The 21837-nt window shown below is 43.8% G+C and overlaps 2 protein-coding genes across 4 annotated transcripts in view; both read left to right on the top strand.

The window, feature by feature from the left end:
• The window catches only part of pkn1a (protein kinase N1a), a 40513-nt gene extending 36116 nt beyond the window's left edge, over nucleotides 1-4397 (top strand). For both annotated transcript variants that reach the window (XM_068726777.1, XM_068726776.1), the window contains exons 14-23: nucleotides 25-104; nucleotides 543-618; nucleotides 1227-1318; nucleotides 1546-1722; nucleotides 2376-2438; nucleotides 2741-2817; nucleotides 2946-3088; nucleotides 3477-3584; nucleotides 3788-3868; nucleotides 4178-4397. In XM_068726777.1, coding sequence (XP_068582878.1) covers nucleotides 25-104; nucleotides 543-618; nucleotides 1227-1318; nucleotides 1546-1722; nucleotides 2376-2438; nucleotides 2741-2817; nucleotides 2946-3088; nucleotides 3477-3584; nucleotides 3788-3868; nucleotides 4178-4381 — 1101 coding nt within the window. In that variant the 3' untranslated portion in view covers nucleotides 4382-4397. The remainder of the gene's footprint in view (nucleotides 1-24; nucleotides 105-542; nucleotides 619-1226; nucleotides 1319-1545; nucleotides 1723-2375; nucleotides 2439-2740; nucleotides 2818-2945; nucleotides 3089-3476; nucleotides 3585-3787; nucleotides 3869-4177) is intronic.
• A 3016-nt stretch (nucleotides 4398-7413) lies between these two features.
• On the top strand, nucleotides 7414-20564 carry map2k7 (mitogen-activated protein kinase kinase 7). 2 transcript variants are annotated; one of them, XM_068726767.1, is made up of 12 exons: nucleotides 7414-7537; nucleotides 9403-9450; nucleotides 12376-12520; nucleotides 12760-12826; nucleotides 14023-14136; nucleotides 15072-15191; nucleotides 15394-15501; nucleotides 15605-15784; nucleotides 15952-16032; nucleotides 16600-16742; nucleotides 16961-17006; nucleotides 17101-20564. In XM_068726767.1, exons 1-12 carry the CDS (start codon nucleotides 7414-7416, stop codon nucleotides 17242-17244), a joined length of 1320 nt encoding a protein of 439 aa, XP_068582868.1. In that variant the 3' UTR covers nucleotides 17245-20564. The 2 variants fall into 2 exon arrangements, with proteins under 2 accessions (XP_068582868.1, XP_068582869.1); XM_068726768.1 differs by lacking the exon at nucleotides 9403-9450.
• The last annotated feature ends 1273 nt before the right edge of the window (nucleotides 20565-21837 follow it).

Below are 21837 nucleotides of genomic sequence, written 5' to 3' on the forward strand. Positions count from 1 at the left end.
CTTTCCTCGCATGTCCCTCCTCAGGACCGACTGCCAGTCATCGAGCCCTTCTCCCCCCCAGACCTCACCCCCGAGTGTCCTGTCCGAACCCCATCTGTTGGCAGGTACACACATGCACATGAACAATGTATCTTTATGCGTTTTCTTTTTTGTATCTTATCCACATCATATATATATAAATATACATCATATATATATAAATATAAATATGAATATATATATATATATATATATATATATATATATATATATATATATATATATATATATATATATATATATATATATATATGACTATAATTACTGTAACACTGTCCTTTTAGTCTGATATTGTGTGTTTATACTCTTCTTTATATTCTATACTTGTCTGTATATTGTGTTTTCACCGAGGACATTTTGACATAAAAGCCCAGCTGTAAATGACAAACATAAATGATGTCTGCCATGACAAATGATGCTGTCATGTAAGATTTTCAATCTTGTTTTCTGTATTTTGGTATTTACTCTAAATGTTCCTGCTGACTGTGTGTCCGTCTCTCCAGTAAGCAGAGGAAAGGTCCTCTGTCTCTCCAGGACTTCCGGCTGATTGCTGTGTTGGGCAGGGGACACTTTGGGAAGGTAGTTTGACAGATGGCCCATTGTTTATTTTTTATTTTATTTTTTTAAGTGAACCTTTTAACTTGGAATACACAAAAAAAAAAAACCTGTGAGAAAATGTTTACCACACAGATCAGTAACAGCACAAAGACGAGAAGAAGAGAGTTCTATTAAAATGAATGAGCTCAATATGTGCACAAATCTATGCACTTAATGAAACGAGGAGCAGAACGGGTACTGCACTAGTATTAAGATAAATAATGGAAAAAGAGATGGAAAGGGATTTGAGTCAGTCGGGACAATTTGCAAAAAGCCTTTTTGGATGTTTTTTATCGCAACCTTTCTTTTTTTTGTTAATCCTTCAACGTCACATGCAAAAAGTCATGGCTGCAGGAAGTCACAAACTAATACTCTTGCTTCATACATGTTGATCATGTTCATTCTTAATAAAAGACCTGCTGAAAAGGGTCAGACCTTACTGCACACCATTCATTCATTTAAGAGAGTTTTAATTCCTCTTGCACATTAAATCAGTAAACATGCATACCTAGAAGCCCGTAGTTCACTTTGTACAGGTTGTGTACGTTTTGAAACAGACCTGAGTTGTTGCTGCATGTGTTTGTCTCCAGGTGTTGTTGTCAGAATACAAGAAGACGGGCACGATGTACGCCATCAAAGCCCTGAAGAAAGGAGATATCGTTGCTCGCGATGAGGTGGAAAGGTGTGTGTGTGACTGGATCTCTTGAATCACCATGGTTACAGTTAATTTGGGGGATGAGTGTGCGTGTCTCATCAACCCAAAATAACTCTTATTTTACTCTCCTCCCCACAATCCAAATTTCTTCTCTCATCTTCTGCATCCTCCTGTCTTCTTTGTCTCTCTCCCCTCCACTCTTACTCACCTCCTTCTCTTGTTCACTTTATTTCGCCTCCTCCTCCCTCCTGCAGTCTAATGTGCGAGAAGCGCATCTTTGAGGTTGTGAACCTGTCGCACCATCCCTTCCTGGTCAACCTGTTTGCGTGCTTCCAGACTCCAGAGCACGTGTGTTTCGTTATGGAGTACACAGCTGGAGGCGACCTGATGATGCACATCCACACAGACGTCTTCACCGAGCCGCGAGCCGTGTACGTAACGTCTGCATATATACGTGTGTTTGAGAGAGAGAAGGTGCTAAATGGAGCCCTAAATAGAAAAAGTGCATTCGATCCTAAAATGATCTTAACTTTGGATAATATCCACTTAATTTGTCTAACTGAGACATTTGTGCATTAGAATACATTTTGACTCAGAACGAGGACCGTTTGTCCCCCAATTTCTTACATTTGAATCTCATTAGAGAGCGATCGTTTTGGGGCCACTATAAACAGGACGAACTCTCACGGAGACCAGAAGCTGTGTCAATGTACATGTGTGCATGTGAGTGTTGTTATAAGACACTAACGGTTGTATTGAACTGAATCATACTAAAAGGTGTTACTAGTATTTTCTCCTTCCCCTGTATGTAGAATATGATAAAAACATTCAAATCTCATTAGAGGCCCTTCACACCCCACAGGTGTTTTCCATTATTCTGTCCATTAGCGTAGGGCCTTTTTGAGGAATGAAAGAAAACCAAAAGCCTACAACTTTGACATTAAAGACCTGGTGGCAGTTGGAGCAGTCGTAGTGGTGTGTCCGTTTTTGTTCCCATTTGTTCAGTTTTGTACTCATTACGGGGTTAACATTTTATCGCTACTTCTTGCAGGTTAGTAATAATGTTTCTTTGGTTTGATTTTAGGTTTTATGCGGCCTGCGTAGTTCTTGGACTTCAGTTCCTCCATGACCATAAGATTGTGTACAGGTGAGTGGAAGCCGCACCAACCCGTTTCCTCACATGATAGTTGGGATGTAGGAAACACATCTATGGCTACTGAAGAGAAACAAAACAACACTTATCTAATTCAAATCTGTTATTCTCCCAATGGAGAAGCTCTCAACGTAATACTTGCTATACATTTGCATGCTAATGTTAGCGGTTAGCTCACAGCCTCAGTACAGTCTCTTTACTGAACTCTTTTAAAGTGTACTCTCAGCTGTGCTTGTTGAGTTACTGCACTGACGCACTAATTCTCAGCTACATCTTTAATGCTCTTTCTCATTCAGAGACCTCAAGCTTGACAACCTGCTGCTAGACACCGACGGTTATGTCAAGATCGCCGACTTTGGATTGTGTAAAGAAGGTGGAGATCGATGTTACTGATAGATGCGCTTATTTTTAAGCACATCTTTTTTTAAGCATTTTTGGTTTTTTCTTCTCTTTTTTTCTTCTTCTCTAAAACGGTTCCATGTTTCTGCCTCGTGTCTGTAGGAATGGGCTTTGGGGACCGCACCAGTACCTTCTGTGGGACTCCAGAGTTCTTGGCCCCAGAGGTCCTAACGGACTCATCCTACACCAGGGCAGTAGACTGGTGGGGGCTGGGGGTCCTCATCTATGAAATGTTGGTGGGAGAGGTGAGAATTAGCACACACTCACATACACAACATTCTTACACTGTCAATGGTGTGACAGCTGAAAGAATATTGATGAATGGACATGTAAATATGACCTAAAAATCTGTAAATGTAAGAATTAATCTTATTGCAAGTTCCCTGAATTTCTTCAGTCTTAGGTTGTTTATATTCCTACTCTCCTTTTCACAAAGAGAGTTTCATGTTTACAATCTATAACATGTTGTGGTCAACACATTCATTTATGAGATTCAAATCTGTAAAATGGATTGTATTAAGTGTGCTTTTGTGTGTCCACCTTTTTTGTGTGTGTGTGTGTGTGTGTGTGTGTGTGTGTGTGTGTGTGTGTGTGTGTGTGTGTGTGTGTGTGTGTGTGTGTGTGTGTTGGTAGTCTCCATTCCCAGGAGATGATGAAGAGGAGGTGTTTGACAGCATTGTGAATGATGAAGTCCGCTATCCACGCTTCCTGTCCACTGAGGCTATCGGCATCATGAGGAGGGTAAGAATACTCGCACACAAAGACACAATGTCTTCTTCTCTTGCTGACTTTATCACCCATGTACACGAGGTACACATGAAACACTTGTTATTCACCAACGTGTGTGTGTGTGTGTGTGTGTGTGTGTGTGTGTGTGTGTGTGTGTGTGTGTGTGTGTGTGTGTGTGTGTGTGTGTGTGTGTGTGTGTGTGTTTTCATGAACAGCTGTTAAGGAGGAACCCAGAGAGAAGACTGGGATCTGGTGAAAAGGATGCAGAAGAAGTGAAAAAGCAGCCTTTTTTCAGAGTAAGTACATTGTTTTTTGTTTCATAATATATATATATATATATATATATATATATATATATATATATATATATATATATATATATATATATATATACACACACATACACACATACACACACATACACACACACACACACACACACACACACACACACACGATTCGTGTTTTTCCTCACTTGGATTGTCGCATGAGGTGAAAGACGGTGTTTACATAGCTTTACTTGTCCTTCTTGACACTTTGAAGGACACTATACACAAAAGTAAAACAGACCTGCAGATTGTAATTATGTCTCCGTCTCCCTCCAGAATGTGGACTGGGAGGCGTTGCTGCAAAGGAAGGCGCCCCCTCCCTTCGTCCCCTCCATCGTCGGCAAGGAAGACGTCAGCAACTTCGACGAGGAGTTCACCACCGAAGCTCCGGCGCTCACGCCGCCACGCGAGCCTCGCGTGCTGTCCCGCAAAGACCAGGACAGCTTCCGGGACTTTGACTACGTCTCTGACCTCTGCTAGTGGGCCGGGGGGGGGGGGGGGCTCACAGACCTTAGAGGAATGTTCTGCTTTAAAAGGCTTGGCGGCGGGACCCACGGTCTCCACTGACCGTCCGCTGCCGTCAATTTACACTGTGAATGAATGCGGAGAAACCGGAGGCAGCCGTCTCTGTTGTGTGTGTCTGCGGGGGTTTTTAAAGATGGAGGACTGAGAAAATAAAAGCACGGACGGACAGCCGGCGGGGTGAGATGTTGGACAAACGAAGGACCACCTCTCCAATCATTGTACAACACACCAGTGACTTGTGTATATTTACAAACATTAGCCTTTAAAATGCCTCCTCTCATCGTCTTATGTGTCGGTGTGTTCATGAGCAGCTGTGAGAGGAGGAGATGTCGACTGTTTGGGGTGGGGTGGGGTGGGGGGGGGGGTTTGTTTCAAGGCCTCTCATACCAATGCCTTACATTTGTATTTGATCCACAGAAAAGCATCTTGTTTTAATTTTGTGGCCCTTTTGTGTAAAACAGCAGGAAGAGTGACCCGATGCAGAAGAACAGAGGGTCGGCTCTTTAGAGTGGAAACAGTGAATTAGTTCTCGAAGCTTTCCCAGCAGTCTGATGGCGAATTATGAGTTACCTATGGGGTAAAAAAAAACCACTTTCTTATTTCTACCAACTACTTTTTATAAATGTGTGCTGCTCAGATTTTAATTTGTGCCACGAACATAACAAAAGCAATTTGTGAAGAAGTCCCATTTTATGACGGTCGCCTCCTCTGTGCATTATAGGATGCCCACCACAGACTTATGAATTGGATTTCTGGGCGTTATACATAGTTTGATATAAAACAGGTGTAGCAGACACAGAGTCACAACCATCAGCTTAAAAGCTACGTGGCAAAGCAGGTTACGTTATTTCACTCTTTTTATAATTGGGGAACATTTATATTATACAACAGAAAACACTAAGACTTGATGTACGAGTAACATTATGGTGTCTGTCCGTTATGGGTTTGAGACACGGTCATCCAGTCAGCGTCATGCGTCGAGAGTTTTGTGAACATTGAGGAAGTAATTTCCCTCCAAGACACTTTTATCTGACTTTAAACTCAAACACTGGCTCTAATGTTTGTTTTTTTAATGCGTCTGTTTTAAGGACTTAAGCCACCAACAGTTTTCCCAACTATCCGTTGTGATCATTCCAGAGTTTCCATCTTTGGGATGAATTCATCTTTGTTTCAGCCGAAACGGATTGATATCGTAGTTATTTTGGAACATCTGAGTGAAGCCACAATCAGCCACTTGGAGTGCTGCTTTAGGTCCCAGCGAAGTTCTCTTGGCAATACATTTCTAAATGGACAATATCATTTGAAACAGGATGATTAAATATGAGCCAGTGGTAATAAACTTCTGTAACACTTCACCATCTCTGAGTACAGGAGAGGTTTGTTGTGAAGCTGTATGTATGATGGTGTGGATTTTACTTATCTTGTGTTTGACAATACAAAACCCTGTGAGAGGATGAGATGACGTATTTTATAAAGAAAAGCTGGAGTGAATATTCTGTCTGTGTTCATTCAAACCAAGGAACGGTCGAGAACAGATACCAGAAAGGAAGTAAAACCGCTTCCTTAATAAAAGGTTGTTGAGCCTTTGCTAACCTAGCATTGGTGTTAGCATTCCATGTCAGTGTGCTATCAATAATGCTGTACAGGTACTTGTACGCTTCTACACTTTGAACAGTTATGTCATAATCATTTGCTGTTAATAAGTACTTCTTTTTTTTTTAACTTGTATTGGAAAACAAGAGATCACCTGAAGATATCTCTTTTATAAATATGTGCTCCCACCAGCAAAAAACATGCATCTGAGAAAACGGTTCCAAAACTTCACAGGGGAGGAGTTAAGACGATGAATGCTCAGATGTCCCTCTACTGTGAGAATATTAAACGATATTATTATTCACATTACCAGCGACCAAGGTGACATTTTCAAATTCACTAGTTTTGTCTGATGAATAAAAAACCCCAAAGATTATCAAGTAGTAAGTTTCTACTAACATTAAAAATAGATTTTGTTCTATTCAAGTGTCGGCCCTGATAGTGAGCCAGCATGCACAATACCAGCACCCTGAAACTGAAGCAGCTAAATGGAATTGAGCCTTTTGTTTGATTTTTTTACATCTGTGCTTTGTCAAAATGTCTTCAGTGCAAAAGGTCTACAATATAAAACTGAGAAAGGCAGCAAATTATCAAATTTTAGAGGCTGGAACAAGAGAATTTTGGGGTAATTGTTAATCCTTAATTGATTCATTTTTCATCAATCGGCTAATTGTTTAAGCTTTATTTACCCGTTTATTTGCCTGCAGTGCAGTGCATCATATCAAAGTACTTACCTGAGGTTAACAAAACAAACTCAACTCAAGGTCTACTTACTTGTCCTGGAGCTTTCGACCGAAACACAAAGCTTCTTCAGCAAATGGGGGTTGGCTCAGTTGTCCCTGAACTGTAGATGTTTAAACCTAAACATGATTATAAGTTTTAACATCTACAGTCCATGAAAACTGAACAAAACACATCTGCTCTTTATCTTATGATGAGGACCATGTGATGCAGTCTAGGAAGATACTTTATTCATCCCGCAAGGGGAAATTTGTTTCAACAACAAATATACTTAATTAATCAAAAAATATTAAGTATAAAAAAATGCACAATAAATGCTATAGATGAATTAACCAGGACTTTTCCATTTTCATAATAATAATACTTTAATTTTATGTAGCGCTTTTCAAAGTACCCAAAGACGCTTTACATAGGGAAGAGACAAACAAAACAAACAAACAAAACATCATCTTCAGACCCTGACTTAATAATAACCCCACTTGTATGAGATCATTATTAATTGTTAAGGAATAACTCTGTTATATGGGTTTAACATGGTCACATTAATGCATAGTTTGTGCGTGCGCGCGCGCGCTGCTGGTCCATCCTGCCTGCCTGCCAGAGAGGGGAGTCGAGAGCTCTGCTAAGAGCTACATGGTGCTCAATTTTTCAAGATGTCGTCGCTGGAACAGAGGCTGTCGCGAATCGAGGAGAAACTAAAGCAGGAAAATGAAGAAGCTCGCCGGAGAATCGACCTCAACATCGACATGAGTCCGCAGCGATCACGTCCGAGGCCGAGTGAGTGTGCACCGGGGGTCACCGGGGAGTCGGTAACGGGCAGAATAGCAGGGGGAAAGACCGGAGAGGCGGAGTGAAGGAGTGGAGGTGTTATGCTGCTCCTAGCCTACTACATGCTAATAGGCTAGCTACATAAACAAACACCGACTCAGCTGGCTCGCTTGATTTTACTGTCAAATTACTGACTTCACGAGTGTTATAGTTTTTACAGTGAGTCAAGCGAAATAAAAAAATTAAAAATGATATGCTGTCACGAGACGTCTCGCTGGCAGTCACGTCCTGAAATCTGCTCCGTATCTGTCCTGTCAAACCAGCTAGGCTAACGAGCTAGCCCTCTGAGTGATAGTCGGTGGCAGGCCCAGCGTCCATCTGACCAGTGTTCAGTCTACTTATGAAACATTTTGGAGGAGACATTTATCCCCGAGCTTATCTGTGGTCTCACATAACTACTAAGCAGCGGGTTTGCTTGTGACTCCTGCGGCAAAGTCATTGTGTTTTTTCACTGCCAGTTTTTGACCCTTGAGAAAACAGACGTTGTGTTAGTGGAAGCTATGAGAACTAACGTTAGCTAACGTTCAACACACGTTACCGACGCGTTATGTTCCCACATGAACTACCACCTAACACTTGGTGGACACGTTCCAGTCTGCTGCGGACTTATTGTCATGAAGTCCTTCACAGCTTGAAGTGAGTGTGAGGTGAGTGTTGTAAAAGCTGGTTGGGCCCTCGAACCGTCTGGAGGAGAAAACTCTCCAGTCTGAGAGTCTGCAGCATGCCTGTGCTGACTGACATGTATCACCGGAATAAACAGAAAGCTCTTTATTATCTTACCAGTGCAGCACTGTTCACTCAGTGTCTGTTCAAAAATCATTCTCTCCTACAGATCACCACTAAATGAGCTGTTTGTAAGATGGTGAGTGAGTTAAAGGAAAGGCTGGTGCTATTCTGTATGTACCTCATTGTCAACCAATCTTAGAAATAGACCAAAACCACGCATTGACTGTGTAGACAAACCCTGATAGCATCGTCTTAATGTTATTATAAAATCCAGTGTTCACCAGCAATTCCTCGCTACCTCACTTAAAGTGACCCCGATAAGTTCCACGCAATAAGTTGAACAAATTTAAAATTTGAGAAAAAGAGACCGCTGGTATCGAGTCGGTCCTCTGTATCAGCAGATACTCTGAGTTGAGGAACATCCCTATTAACAGCAATGATGTTTTATTACAGTGAACACGGGCACTGCAGTTTATTTTGAGCTGGCGTACACCATACGGCTGCTACAAACACCCACCGGAGCGCCGAATGTGCATTAATCTGCAGTTGTAAACAGTCCACAAAAGAATAGGTACCTCTGTTTGAGTAACGTTTACCAGCTACTACAGTGCCCAGCTGTTTACGGACATAACTGAGCCTTTTTTTTTACTAAATTACAACAATATGTTTGTGACTTGGTTTTAAAGATGTATGACTTTAGTAGCAACCAGTGGGCATGGGGCTTCATGCCACAGACATGGTTTTGGAAGTCGGAAAGTATTGAAAGACGCACGAGACGCACACTTTGTTGATTTTGGTCTTTTCAAAGGATTTATTGACAGTAAGAAAAAGCTCATCCTCTAACATACACCACTCATATTGGTGTGTTTATTTCTGTCTGAAGAGAACAAGGGACTTATGAAGAAGAAAGTGTGGTTTTCTTTCCCCCTATCTGTTATATGATGGAGCGTGTGTGCGTGTGCGTGTGCGTGTGTGTGTGTGTGTGTGTGTGTGTGTGTGTGTGGGTGTGTGGGTGTGCACGTGTGGTTGTCTCAGTAGAACAGTGCAGTAATATGCGTGTGTGTATATTTTTTTTTCCCTCCGTCTAGTCATCGTGATCCAGCTCAGTCCTGCTCCAGCCCCTTCCCAGCGTGCAGGTATCATTCAATCCATCGCTCTCTCTGCCACTGCACCTCTCTGTCTCCCTCCCAAAACCTGTCCACCGTTTCCCCTCTTCACTCATCTTTGATGGGATTCCAACAATAAGAAATACCGAGTTAAACACAGGCAGTTATCACATTTACACGAGTCAGGTTTCCCTCCTTTCCTCACGTTCGTCTTTTTAACACTTTGATGCACGTTTCTTACATCCGGTGTAATTAACAGTCTTAAGAAAAGTCTTCTTATGTCTTTAACAAGGTAAATGGACTTTAAAAGTCCATTTACCCTCTCCAGCAAATAAAGGGGCATGTTGTATTTCAGCCAGCTTGACGAGGTGGTCTTTTAAGTAATCAAGTAACATTTAAGAAGTAATTTATGTTGGCAACAGTTGACCAGGTTGGTGTCATAGACATGTATTAACCACAACGTTGAACAAGCCAGTGTAAACACTTAGTTTCTTATTCCTGTTCTCACACCATTATCTGAGGAGTGTTCTCCTGAATGAGAACCTCCACAGAGCGGCAGTAGTTAAACCCGTGTCTGTGAGACCAGTTCTGATATTTAGGCCCATCAGTTATGTCGAACCTCCCCTTAAAGTCACGTCCTCTCTCCATCTTTCCATTCTGACTCCTCTCTCTTGTCAGTGTGTGTCTGTGCCAGTGGCAGGGCAGTGTTGGTGTGCGTTGATGTTCACTGTGTGTGTGTGTGTGTGTGTGTGTGTGTGTGTGTGTGTGTGTGTGTGTGTGTGTGTGTGTGTGTGTGTGTGTGTGTGTGTGTGTGTGTGAGTGTGTGAACGTGTGTCTGATGATTAACCTTCGTTTTGCTGGAGGCGGAGAATCACGGTGCATGCGGCTTTTTCTGCACGACACAATGTTTTGGGTTGTGTTTTGTCCGACACAGCCTCTAATCCAGCATCCCCACTGGTCCGTCTGCAGGAGTGCCGTGAACACTCCGGCTGCTCTTTCTCCCTCTGTTATCTCTGTGTGGCGACTGAGGACTTCCTGTCCGAGTCTGACTGACCGACTGTCTGACTTCCAGCTTAGTCTCTGCTATGCAGTTTTGGCCGAATTTCTCCTCTCTCTCCGTTTGATGTTGTTTGCCCGTTATTCGTCCTCTGGCATCCCCCCCATGCTCCTTCCTTTTGCAGCAGCGCTGTGTGAGCTGGAGGCGGTGCCTGCGAGAGAATTTGTGTGTTTTGTGTGTCTCCCCATCTCCCCGCGCCGTCTGTCCTCGCATCCGTCCATCTGGAGCCAGCCGAACTCTGGAGATGCGGCCTGTGCCAAAGACTGCCTGAGTTGTTCTTCCTCTCCCCACTAACCCCACCCTCCCCTTCACTAACTGATTCTCCCCTTGCAGGCTGATTCCATCCACAGGTGACGCAGAAGAGCTGCCACCCTTCTGCCACAAAAACTATAATAATGTTATGATAAAACAGCTGCATGGTCCTGTGCGTGTTTCTGGAGTGAAATTGTTAATATGTCGGCATTTAAACTCCTCTCACACTTAGCGTTCATACTCATAGTTGTTGCTAGGACTACTTTAGATCGTCCTCCATTTAAAAACGTGTCGGTGCTTGCTTGCACGTACACCTGATATTACCAGGTCAGCTGAGTTTTAACACGTCTTTGAATGCATGTCGACCTATGGTTGAGAACGGGACCTACATCCGTCAGCGTTGTCCAGGGTTTTAAAGTCATCTTGGGACATCAATAAGGCCGGATGGCTTTGTGAGGATAATGCTGGCTTCAATGTCAAACTATGGTTTTTACAACTTGGGTTTTACTGTCATTGTTCCGGCCGTCGGTTATGAGAACATTGTACTCCCCCGAAATAAATCTCTGGCATCTGGGAACACGGTGACACCGCAAAGAAGATGTCCAATGGGGCAACAAACACGAGAAGTTAAATGATGATATAGGTTAAAAGAAATACCCAGCTTAGCCAAACTTATTTGGGAGAGAAACCAAAGGTGAATGGCAAAATGAATACCCAAACACTGTTTTCACAGATTGACTTCCTGGTTCAGCTTTGACCAATGGTTTGCCGTGGTTGTGCCCCCTCCCAGTTTTCCTGTACAATGACGGATTATTAACATCATAACGGGTGCGCTCACTTCTGGTTTTTCATCCAAATAAACAGTTGAGTCGTTAAAACCTGTATGATCGAAGGACCGCTCTACTTTTTCCCACGTTGGCCGCATTGTTTGTAATGTTGCCACATTCTGAAATCTCAGCAGTCGTGTTAGTATGTACAATGCTATCATAGCTAATAAAACCAATGGCTGCAGCCGATGAAAGACAACCTGAGTGTTCATAAACCTTAGTTTCCCTTTTAAAGACGATCTGTGGACGTCCACATCCCTAAACTGTACCTCCTAAGCTGCGGGCTAACCCTGTGCCGTCCCTCGCTGCCTGAGAACACTGATGCCTCTGCTCCGAGATAACCGCCCTGTTTGTTTTAACGCTAGGTCGGGACATCGGTGAAAAACAAAGCTGTAACTTTGTGGGAGACAAAAAACACCAAGTTTATGTGGCGGTTAAGTTTCTACGCAGGGTTTAGATAGCAGGACTGTAGCGAAAGAACTCTTTGAGCTCACCAAGGCCACTTTCTCCTGTTGTCAGATATTATGCAACACTTTGCATTTCGTCAATGAAATCTTCACATTTTGTTTTTACACAAATCAAAGTCAAAGAGAACATTGACGTGTTTAAAAAAAAAAAAAGAAAAGGTAATAAAGCACAAGTAATAACACATAATCACCTTTTGGTGCACAGCAGCTTTAAACCACTAAAACGGTGGAGTCAGTGAATGCATGAATAAACAGTCATCTTACACCTTCTGGCATGCTGGCCTCGGGCGAACAACGTACTGTGCCATTCGTTCTGTTCTCTCTGTTTCTAACGTGTCATGTCCCCCCCCAGCCCTCCAGCTGCCACTGGCCAACGATGGAGGCAGCCGATCGTCGTCTTCAGAGAGCTCCCCTCAGCACCACCCCTACCCCAGCCGCCCGCGACACATGCTCACCCTGCCCACGCCTCCATACGGCCTGCAGAGGAGCTTAGAGAAGTATGTGGACACATGTTGATGTTCATCTGAGGAACTGTATTCACGGTCAATTCCTATTGTGTTTATGTGGTATGAGTAAGAGGTGTACAGAAACACTCTGCATGTGGATCCAACATGTGTGACACGGCATCCATTTGAGTCGGAAGTCTCATCTTGCTATGGATACAGTGAAACATGCTTCGCGTCCTCCTTTCCGCTCCCTCACGTTGTGTGTTATCGTGTGTGTTTCGTCCCCGCAGTGCAGAGATCGACCAGAAACTGCAGGAGATCATGAAACAGACGGGTTACCTGAAGATCGACGGTCAGGTGAGATGTGGCGCCTGATGACACATGTTGACTCTCGTGGGGAAATGTGAATGCCCTACATGTGATGATTACATGAGAGGTCACGAGGCAGGTGATATTCGATTGAGTCATATTTGCCAAATCTTTTTCCTCTGTGTCATTTATCTCTGTTGTTGTCCAAAATCTGTCAAAGACACATACATGTGCCGCACTTTTGCACTGGGTGACATGTTCCTTCATTACGATGAAGTTTATTTTGAATCAGTCCCACATACTCCGTCCTGCTGCTGTAAATACTAATACTATTAATCCACGGCTGAAAATAGTCCCCGACAAACGTACGTGCTACACCTGTTTGCTAGAAACTACAGTGCCCAGTTCCTTTAGGAAATTCATTTGACTTTTATACTTGTGAGTTGTGTTGAAAGATTTATATAGGAGCCGATGGAGTAACGCGTTGTTGGTTTTGGTCTTTTTTTGTAACTTGTTAATTAGAATAAGTTTCTGTACAGAGGGGATTTTTTTAACAGTTGTTTGTTCTCCTCTGTATTCAGAAATAATCAATTTCAAGATGATTAAAAAGCAGCGAGTCTGTATTAAACCATGTGAAGGTTAAGACCCTATAAAAGCAAACAAAGCAAAGAGTCTCTGTCAAGGACAACAACAGCCCTCGCTGGCATTATTATACAGAATCGTATAAACACCCTTAAACAGCGAGAAGTGTGTTGTTTTTATAGACCAAGATAAAATAGTGATAAACTATGGGTTGAACCATTTTCTCCCTCCAGCCTTTAGGTCCAGTACCACAGTCAAAGCCATTCAGGGTTTGAAGAAAGCTGGAGAAAACGATTTGACTCATCGTCGCTGTTTGTTTTTACTTCCTCTCATTAGCCCAGAGGGGTTGCTACATCAAGCACTCGATGAGGCACCACTCACAGCATCTCAGTCGCACAGTGATTTAATTTTAACGAAGCAGGGAGACGACGCATCTTCCCACTGTGTGCTGGTATTCTGAGACGTGGCCAATGGGGGAGCAGCTTAATTGCACATCAAAACATTTGTTACTGAATGACCCAGAGGGGTTTACTGTTGCCTCACGAAGCACAAAATCTGAACTTGCCTCTCTCGTCTATTTTCAGCTCGGAGTGTTTGCACAGAAACAACATTGACCAGAAACAATATCTTGAGCGTGATCCAAAGTCTTGTTTTGTCCACAGCGGTATCCAGCGGAGGTGACGGACCTGATCAGTGAGGGGGAGATCGGCAGCGGGACCTGTGGACAAGTGTTCAAAGTGCGATTCAAGAAGACCGGCCATGTCATCGCTGTCAAAGTAGGAACCTTATGCACCCAACCGTTCACCAATCACAAACATCCTTTGCTCTAAAAGGCCGGCTAACTTTTGACAGGTTGATAAGAGGCAAACACAACAAAAGCACATTTCTTCCGGGGAAATCAAACCCCCTGATTTAAGATTTAATGGTACCAAAATGTTTTATACTTATGTCATAAAAGACAATCTACATTACACCATAGTACCTAAATAATATGTCCCTTTCCGTTTGAAGCTCCTTCTGTTAGTGATGCTTTTGATGGGGGCAGGTGACAGAGGCTCTGTACAGAACAGGGTCTTTCACAACATCAGCTTTGCTTTTGGTTTGGGAAGTAAACATAGTTAGCATTATTTAATGAATTGACATAATTGATTCTTAGCATTCCTTGTAAGCTGCTAGTGTTTGTGAGGAGTGTATTTAAGTTGTGCTAGAGAGAACTGAGAAGGTGGGTTTCCTAATAAACAGCAGCAGCTCTATGAAAACATTTGTCTTTGACAGGCAGATCCTTTTGAGTGCCATAACTCTCCTTAATATGAGCATTGTGCAATTATTGTATTTATGCTTCACTCTACAAAGTCGATGATATGTAGGATCACAGTGTAATATGTGGGCTGTCTTGTCTTGAGGCTTATTTTCAAAATACAAAAGAAAGAATTTCCCCACAGGGACCACAAAGACTTCAGTCAACAAGATCACAATACAGCAGGAGCTTGATGCTAACCCCGGCTTAGCGCTCTGATTTGGTGTTGTGATCTAATTGTGACTAATTTACCAACACAGTGGCAGTAATAACCCCACATAACAACCCTCCTATTTAATAGATGACTTAATTGTAGCCGCCCGAGCTGTTTAACAACTAGGCAGTCAGTCGGCGCACCAGAGGAGTCTTTGTTTTGTGATTTTTCTAATGGCATGTTTCTCTGTGTGTCACCAGCAAATGCGTCGCACAGGAAACAAGGATGAGAACAAGAGGATCCTGATGGACCTGGATGTGGTGCTGAAGAGTCATGACTGCCCGTACATCATCCAGTGCTACGGCGCCATAGTTACCAGCGTGGGTGTCCCCAAAATACATACACAGGCACCTTAAACAAACCTTAAACAAACTGCTAAAAGCTGGATGTGTGTGTGTGTGTGTGTGTGTGTGTGTGTGTGTGTGTGTGTGTGTGTGTGTGTGTGTGTGTGTGTGTGTGTGTGTGTGTGTGTGTGTGTGTGTGTGTGTGTGTGTGTGTGTGTGTGTGTGCGCGCGCGCGCAGACGGATGTATTCATTGCCATGGAGCTGATGGGAACGTGTGCGGAGAAGCTGAAGAAGAGAATCCAGGGCCCCATCCCAGAGCGAATCCTTGGAAAGATGACAGTGGCAGTAAGTGGCAGAAACACACACAGATGGGAAAATGTGACACTGCTCTCTTGATTGCTTTGTTCTCATTTCCTTACTGTGTGCGTGTGTTTTGTTTCCGCTCCAGATAGTGAAGGCGTTGCTGTACCTGAAAGAGAAACACGGCGTCATCCACCGGGACGTCAAACCCTCCAACATCCTCCTGGATGCGAAAGGTCAGATCAAACTGTGCGACTTTGGCATCAGCGGACGCCTCGTCGACTCCAAGGCCAAGACCCGCAGCGCCGGCTGTGCTGCCTACATGGCGGTGAGTGGAAAAAACCCACACAATCTACACCCGAAACGCAAACACAAATAATACAAAATAGACACACACACACACACACACACACACACACACACACACACACACACACACACACACACACACTGATCCCCTAAACCGATGTGTTGCCTGATCTCGTATTTTTGCAGCCCGAGAGAATAGACCCTCCAGATCCCACCAAACCTGACTATGACATTCGAGCAGACGTGTGGAGCCTTGGCATCTCTCTGGTAAAACATTTTATTACCATAAAAGAAGTGTATTTGCACTTGTTCTCAAAGTGGGTGCTGGGTCATCCTGGGATGGGTTCATTTCCATCAATATCACATGGATATTTGCACCATGAGATACAGAAGGAGCAGCCGAACATTCGGTGTGTGATATCAGTACGTAGTCTGACACGCACAGTGTGAACAGAGTCGGCATGGTGCTCTGATGCACTGACCTCAGACCAGCGTTCACAATGGCAAAGCATTGTTTTTGAGGCCAGGGATGTTTCGCCTCATTTTCTATTTGCCGTTGTGGCTTCATCCATTTACTCTACAGCTGTGAACAGAGACATGAGTGGTTACCTGATGACACAGAGCCACAGCAGACCCAAGATCAGCTGCCAAAATATCAGAACATGGATGAAGACGTAAAAAAAATTAACAACTATTGTTCTGTGTAAAATACATCCATGGGCCGTCCCGGAAGATATATGGCCTCATGCACAGTTCATTATAAGCATACAGGAAGAGGCGGCGCTGCTTTATCGTCGATGACGGTGGATGTTAATGGCTCCTTGTGTCCTCTAGGTGGAGCTGGCCACGGGACAGTTTCCCTACAAGAACTGCAAGACAGACTTTGAGGTTCTGACCAAAGTGCTGCAGGAAGATCCTCCTCTGCTGCCTCTCGGCATGGGCTTCTCCCTCGACTTCCAGTCCTTCGTCAAAGACTGGTGAGTACAAATCTCTCTCTAAAACGGATCCAGTCGCTCGGGTCATTCGGGACATTCAAGAGCTTTCTGTTGCTGGGTGTTTTTTCATTTTCTTTATTATAGTCAAATGTCACTGTTGCTGTATGCACTTTAATATAAATCACATTGAATTTCCCTGTGAAGAAATGTTTCATAAATAAAGTCGCCTTGCCTTCAAATTTATCGTTTACAATTCACAGCCTCACAAAGGATCACAGAAAAAGGCCAAAATACCACCAGCTGCTGGTAAGAAACCAGTCATAAATGTATGAGATTCACCAGAATTACCCAAAGGTGAAATGTAACTGAACCTCTGTATCTCTGTGCCTGTCTCACCCAGGAGCATAGTTTCATCCACCGTTACGAGGTGCTGGACGTGGACGTGGCCGGTTGGTTCCAGGCGGTGATGGATCGCACCGAGTCGCCCCGCAGCAGCCAGTGTTACAGCCATCAGCACCAGCTCCACTCGCTCTTCAGTAGGTAGCCTAGCACCTGCCCGCCGTTAGCTTAGCCAGACGCTGGTCTTTGCCAAGCCCAGACTTGGTCTGTGCTAGTCTAGCCTAGCGTTAGCAGCTAAGCCTAGCGTTCGACCCAGCCCGCCTGTCCGTCCGTCCACCGGAGAACCTGAAGAGCCCACAGAGGAGAGAGAGAGAGAGAGAGAGAGAGAGAGAGAGACGGAAACTCGGTGGAGCGATGGACGGAGACATGGACTGATGGACGGATGGATGACGCTGGTGGTTCTGTTAATCAGTGTGTTGAATCTGGACAGACGGACATGGGAGGGAGGGGGGGAGGGAGGAGAAAAAGGTGCACACTGTAGTTAGCTTCATTCTTTACTCACGTTTCACATCACATCATGTCAGTATCTCGTATGTGTTTCCACGTTTCCACCACCTGTCACTAGTTTTTCACCCACATGTTTGTCTCAAGCATTGATCCAAGCCATTGGATTAGTCAACAGAGTAGTCACTACACACTGGAACAAAGCATCCGCTACATGAGCAAAAATCTGTCTTGTACATAAACGTTAAGGAGGACACAACAATGTCTGGTGCAATTATGCTTCTTCAGGTGTTTCTACTATCACACATGCTCAGGCTGAATGAGTGTGTGTGTGTGTGTGTGTGTGTGTGTGTGTGTGTGTGTGTGTGTGTGTGTGTGTGTGTGTGTGTGTGTGTGTGTGTGTGAGATTGTGTGTGTGTGTGTGTGTGTGTGTGTGTGTGTGTGTGTATGGATAAATATGAACACACAGTCACTGGTTGTTTTTAATAAGTGAGCTTATCTTTCCTAGCCGTTTATTCACCTTCACACTACACCCGTAACACACACACACACACACACACACACACACACACACACACACACACACACACACACCGTTATGTATTAATCTATTGGCTGTGCTTAATTTTTAACATGCAAGGATAGTAACTCTCATTAACTTTGAGATGAAATATGTTTAGAATACCATCATTGTATTTAGCAGCTGCACAATTGGAAACACAATGAAAAAGACTTACAAAAAAAAATTAGTGTTGCATTCTAGCGTCGTAGAAAAGGAGTCGTTTATGGTTTTGTTTTTGTGCTTTCAGACGTAGATGTACTAAAAGAGATGGAGGGATGCTAGGAAGAGAAACAGATGTGTTAGAAAGGAGGAGATTCTTTCTAGCAGTGTGGGAGAGAAAAGCAGAGAAAGTGGAAGAAGAAGAAGGGAGTTGTGGTCTCGTTGAAGACCACTTGAGGAACCGTTTATAGTGTGAGAGACGAGAGAGAGACTGGAGGTAAAAATGGAAGTGGAGTGTTTTTTTCATTGACAGCGCAAAGAACGGGAGCTTATCTTGTACAAAGAATATACATGGAGTAGATCCTACGACCTGTGGAGCTTTTCTTTTCCCTCTTGTTTGTCTTCCTCTTCGTCCAGCTCTCTGTCTGCCTCTGCTGTTTAGTGTGACGTAGTGCTCCACAGCGTTACCGGACCAAAGGCTGCTTTAGGTTGTTGTCGGCGGAGGCCAAGAGATTTAGACCCGCTTCAGACATCCAGAAACCAAACCTAGAGCAGGGGTCTCAAACTACTCCTTTGAATAGACTCTAAAGTCCGCCTCTCAAATCAGTTTGTTGTGTTGTCTTACGTTTTTAGTCTTTTAGGCCTATTGTAAAGTAATTATTTACTTTTTCCAGGGCTGCAAGTACCAATTGCAATACCCCCCAAATTGCTAATCATCTCCTAATTATTTTCTTCATTATTAAAAATGTTTCCAGAGTCCAGGGGTTAGTGTAATTTTTTTAATCTATTTAATGCTATATTTTATGAGAAAGAAAAGCAGAACATCTTCACTTTTTAAATCCAGAAATCAATGAATTTTTTCACAATTTTGCTCGAATTTGAACAAATATTCAATTGTCAAAATGTTTTCGCTGATCGACTTATGTCATTACAATCATGAAATCGTAACCTAACTACCATGAACTCAGACCAGCAGCACGCAGATTTAAATGTAAATGTCATTTAGTCTTTTATTGGAGCCAAGTGTGACAGTTTACTCTCCCATCTGTGAGCGTTGGCTTCTTTGAGACCCCTGAACTAGAGGAGTATTAAAATAAAACCGAGTGCGTCCGGCTTTATAAACCAGGCTCAGCAACTGTGTTTGAAACTGCGCCGTGTCGATAAACGTTGTGAGCGCAGGTCTTCAGAGACTAGAGTCCCACGGCCTCCCCTCTTGACGGGCCACAGCCAAAGCCTGCCAGATGTGCGGACTCGAGCCTCCCACACCCCGTCACGCCTCAAACCAAATCACTGCTAGACACAGAAGACTGAGAAATGGCGACGATACAGAGAGGAAACCGTTAAGTGTCGGAGAGCGAGAGATTCAGGAAGGTTGTCGAGGTGGCAGAAAGGACGAGCGGAAATGAAATGTCAGGAAAACGAGAGAGAGGGAGAGAGGATGGAGAAAAGTGGGGAGGAAGACAGGGAGTTTAAAGAAAGTGGGATTGGAAGTTAACGAGAAGTCTGAGACAAACTGGAGTTTGATGATAGGACGTGAGTGTGTGAATAAGGAGAGAGGAAACGAGGAAGGCAGCCCGAGTTTGTGCCGAGCTGGTCATTGTAAAAAGCTTTCATGGTGTTACACCAACGTACCAATTATGATTTTTAGCGAGTGAGTTAGCGCGTTGTCTTGATGATGTTTACCGTTTCTGTTTGAACAATGTTATTTATTTACATTGCTACTGCTGCTACTTTATATTGCTTTAGACGATGCTGTCACTTCTTTTTCCCCAAAGGACAAATACTTTATTCTTCTTTTTAAACATTTTTTTTAAAGCCAAATAAGTGAAATAATGCAATGTCAACACATGTTACCAAATACAGAGCAAGTCTGAAGAGAGCAAAAGCAAGTGAGGGGTGGATTAGAAGAGAGAGAGAGAAAGTACTAACACGACATATAAACACGTCTCACCTCATGTGTGGCTCTACTCTACTGGAAACAGCGATTCGTTTGTGTCCTGACGTCACACTAAACTGTACAGTGTCCATACCATTGGAGGGGAAGTCTGTCTGTCCAGATGCTTTTTTTTTTTTTTTTTTGACTCAACCATCCTTCACTCTGTCCATCCGTCCCTCCATCTGTCCACAGGTCGCCTGCAAGCTTGACAACCCTGACAGTCAACACCAAAGGTGTCCACAACTCAACAGAAATACGAAAAGAGCGTTGTTGTTATTGTTATGACTATTGTTATTGACCTTTATAATTGATTACTCTCAGCTACGATATATATGAAATCTTTCTATAGCTAGTGGGGGGGGGGGGGGGCACTGTTCTATAGCAGTGCTGTGTGTGTGTGTGTGTGTGTGTGTGTGTGTGTGTGTGTGTGTGTGTGTGTGTGTGTGTGTGTGTGTGTGTGTGTGTGTGTGTGTGTGTGTGTGTCATATACTGTACAGGGGGAGACTGGTGCACTAACCTGGCCATGAAACCAGCTGGCTCATCCTTCTGCTCAGTGAGTCGGCTCACTAGGGGCCTGTATCAGGATCACGCTGATTCTAAATAACCTCACGCCTACTTTGGCGTCTCTGTACTGCAGTGTCTTGTTAGTTTTCGGCCAACGTATATAACAACGTATACGACGTATACACGTAAACAAGCTAGTATCAATTTATTGGTCTTGCTCTACTAATTTTCCCTTTTTTAAAAATAACCTTGATGATCATCACGCCTACTTTTCAAACTTAGGAAAGCTCCTTCAACAGAGTAAACTAAACTTCATGTGTTGAAACAGTGAGACTCTAAATGTGTCTCTGAACTACTTCTTACTTTAATGTTAAATCTGTCCTCGTGTCCATGTGAACATTTCTGAATAGTGACCCCCTTGTTTCCAGTGATCTCCTTGATTCAGGCCTCTGAGCAGATGTGGCGGTGAGCCGGCACAGCTCCGTTAGCTCAGCTTCCTCTTGTAAAATCTGCAGATCTGCTCAGCCTCCCCGTTAAAACTCTAGTGTACATAGACCTGGAATCTGGTGCTTAGCAGCCATCGGCTGTTCGGCACTGCCAGCGCAGTCTCCGCAGGCGTGTCTCGGCTCACTCGTGTCCGAACACAAAGCTGGTCCCAGTCTCCCGCTGTCGAGGGTCTTTGTTCTTGAGCTGATGTGTTTTTTACGAACACGCGCACACACACACACACACTCGCTCGGCCGTGCTGCTCGTGTGCATTTCCATCTAAACGCCTGATTGGGTGACGGTGCCACGCTCCACCTCTGTGAAGTGTGTGTGTGTGTGTGTGTGTGTGTGTGTGTGTGAGTGAGTGAGAGAGAGAAACAAAACATCTGATTACTAACCTACACACGCACCAAATGTATAAAGTTCGACACAGCAATGCTGGCTCCTGCCAATAGTGGCTTTATGTGTATATTAGCTTGCTGGGGGTGTAAGAAGAAAAAACAGTTAGCTCATAGCGTGTACCTGCACCGTGCCTTGGCAACGAGGGGGAGCGTGTGTGTGTGTGTGTGTGTGTGTGTGTGTGTGTGTGTGTGTGTGTGTGTGTGTGTGTGTGTGTGTGTGTGTGTGTGTGTGTGTGTGTGTGTGTG

The sequence above is a fragment of the Cebidichthys violaceus genome, unplaced genomic scaffold (assembly GCF_023349555.1).
Source record: "Cebidichthys violaceus isolate CVI_PGR_0920_01 unplaced genomic scaffold, fCebVio1.0.p SCAF_4, whole genome shotgun sequence".
Taxonomy (NCBI): domain Eukaryota; kingdom Metazoa; phylum Chordata; class Actinopteri; order Perciformes; family Stichaeidae; genus Cebidichthys; species Cebidichthys violaceus.

What these genes read in the sequence shown, in the direction of transcription:
- map2k7 (XM_068726767.1), top strand. Translation starts at nt 7,414, where the DNA reads ATGTCGTCGCTGGAACAGAGGCTGTCGCGAATCGAGGAGAAACTAAAG. An exon ending in TTGGAAAGATGACAGTGGCA is followed by an intron (nt 15,502 to 15,604) that starts GTAAGTGGCAGA and finishes TTTCCGCTCCAG; the next exon opens with ATAGTGAAGGCGTTGCTGTA. An exon ending in CAAAATACCACCAGCTGCTG is followed by an intron (nt 17,007 to 17,100) that starts GTAAGAAACCAG and finishes TGTCTCACCCAG; the next exon opens with GAGCATAGTTTCATCCACCG.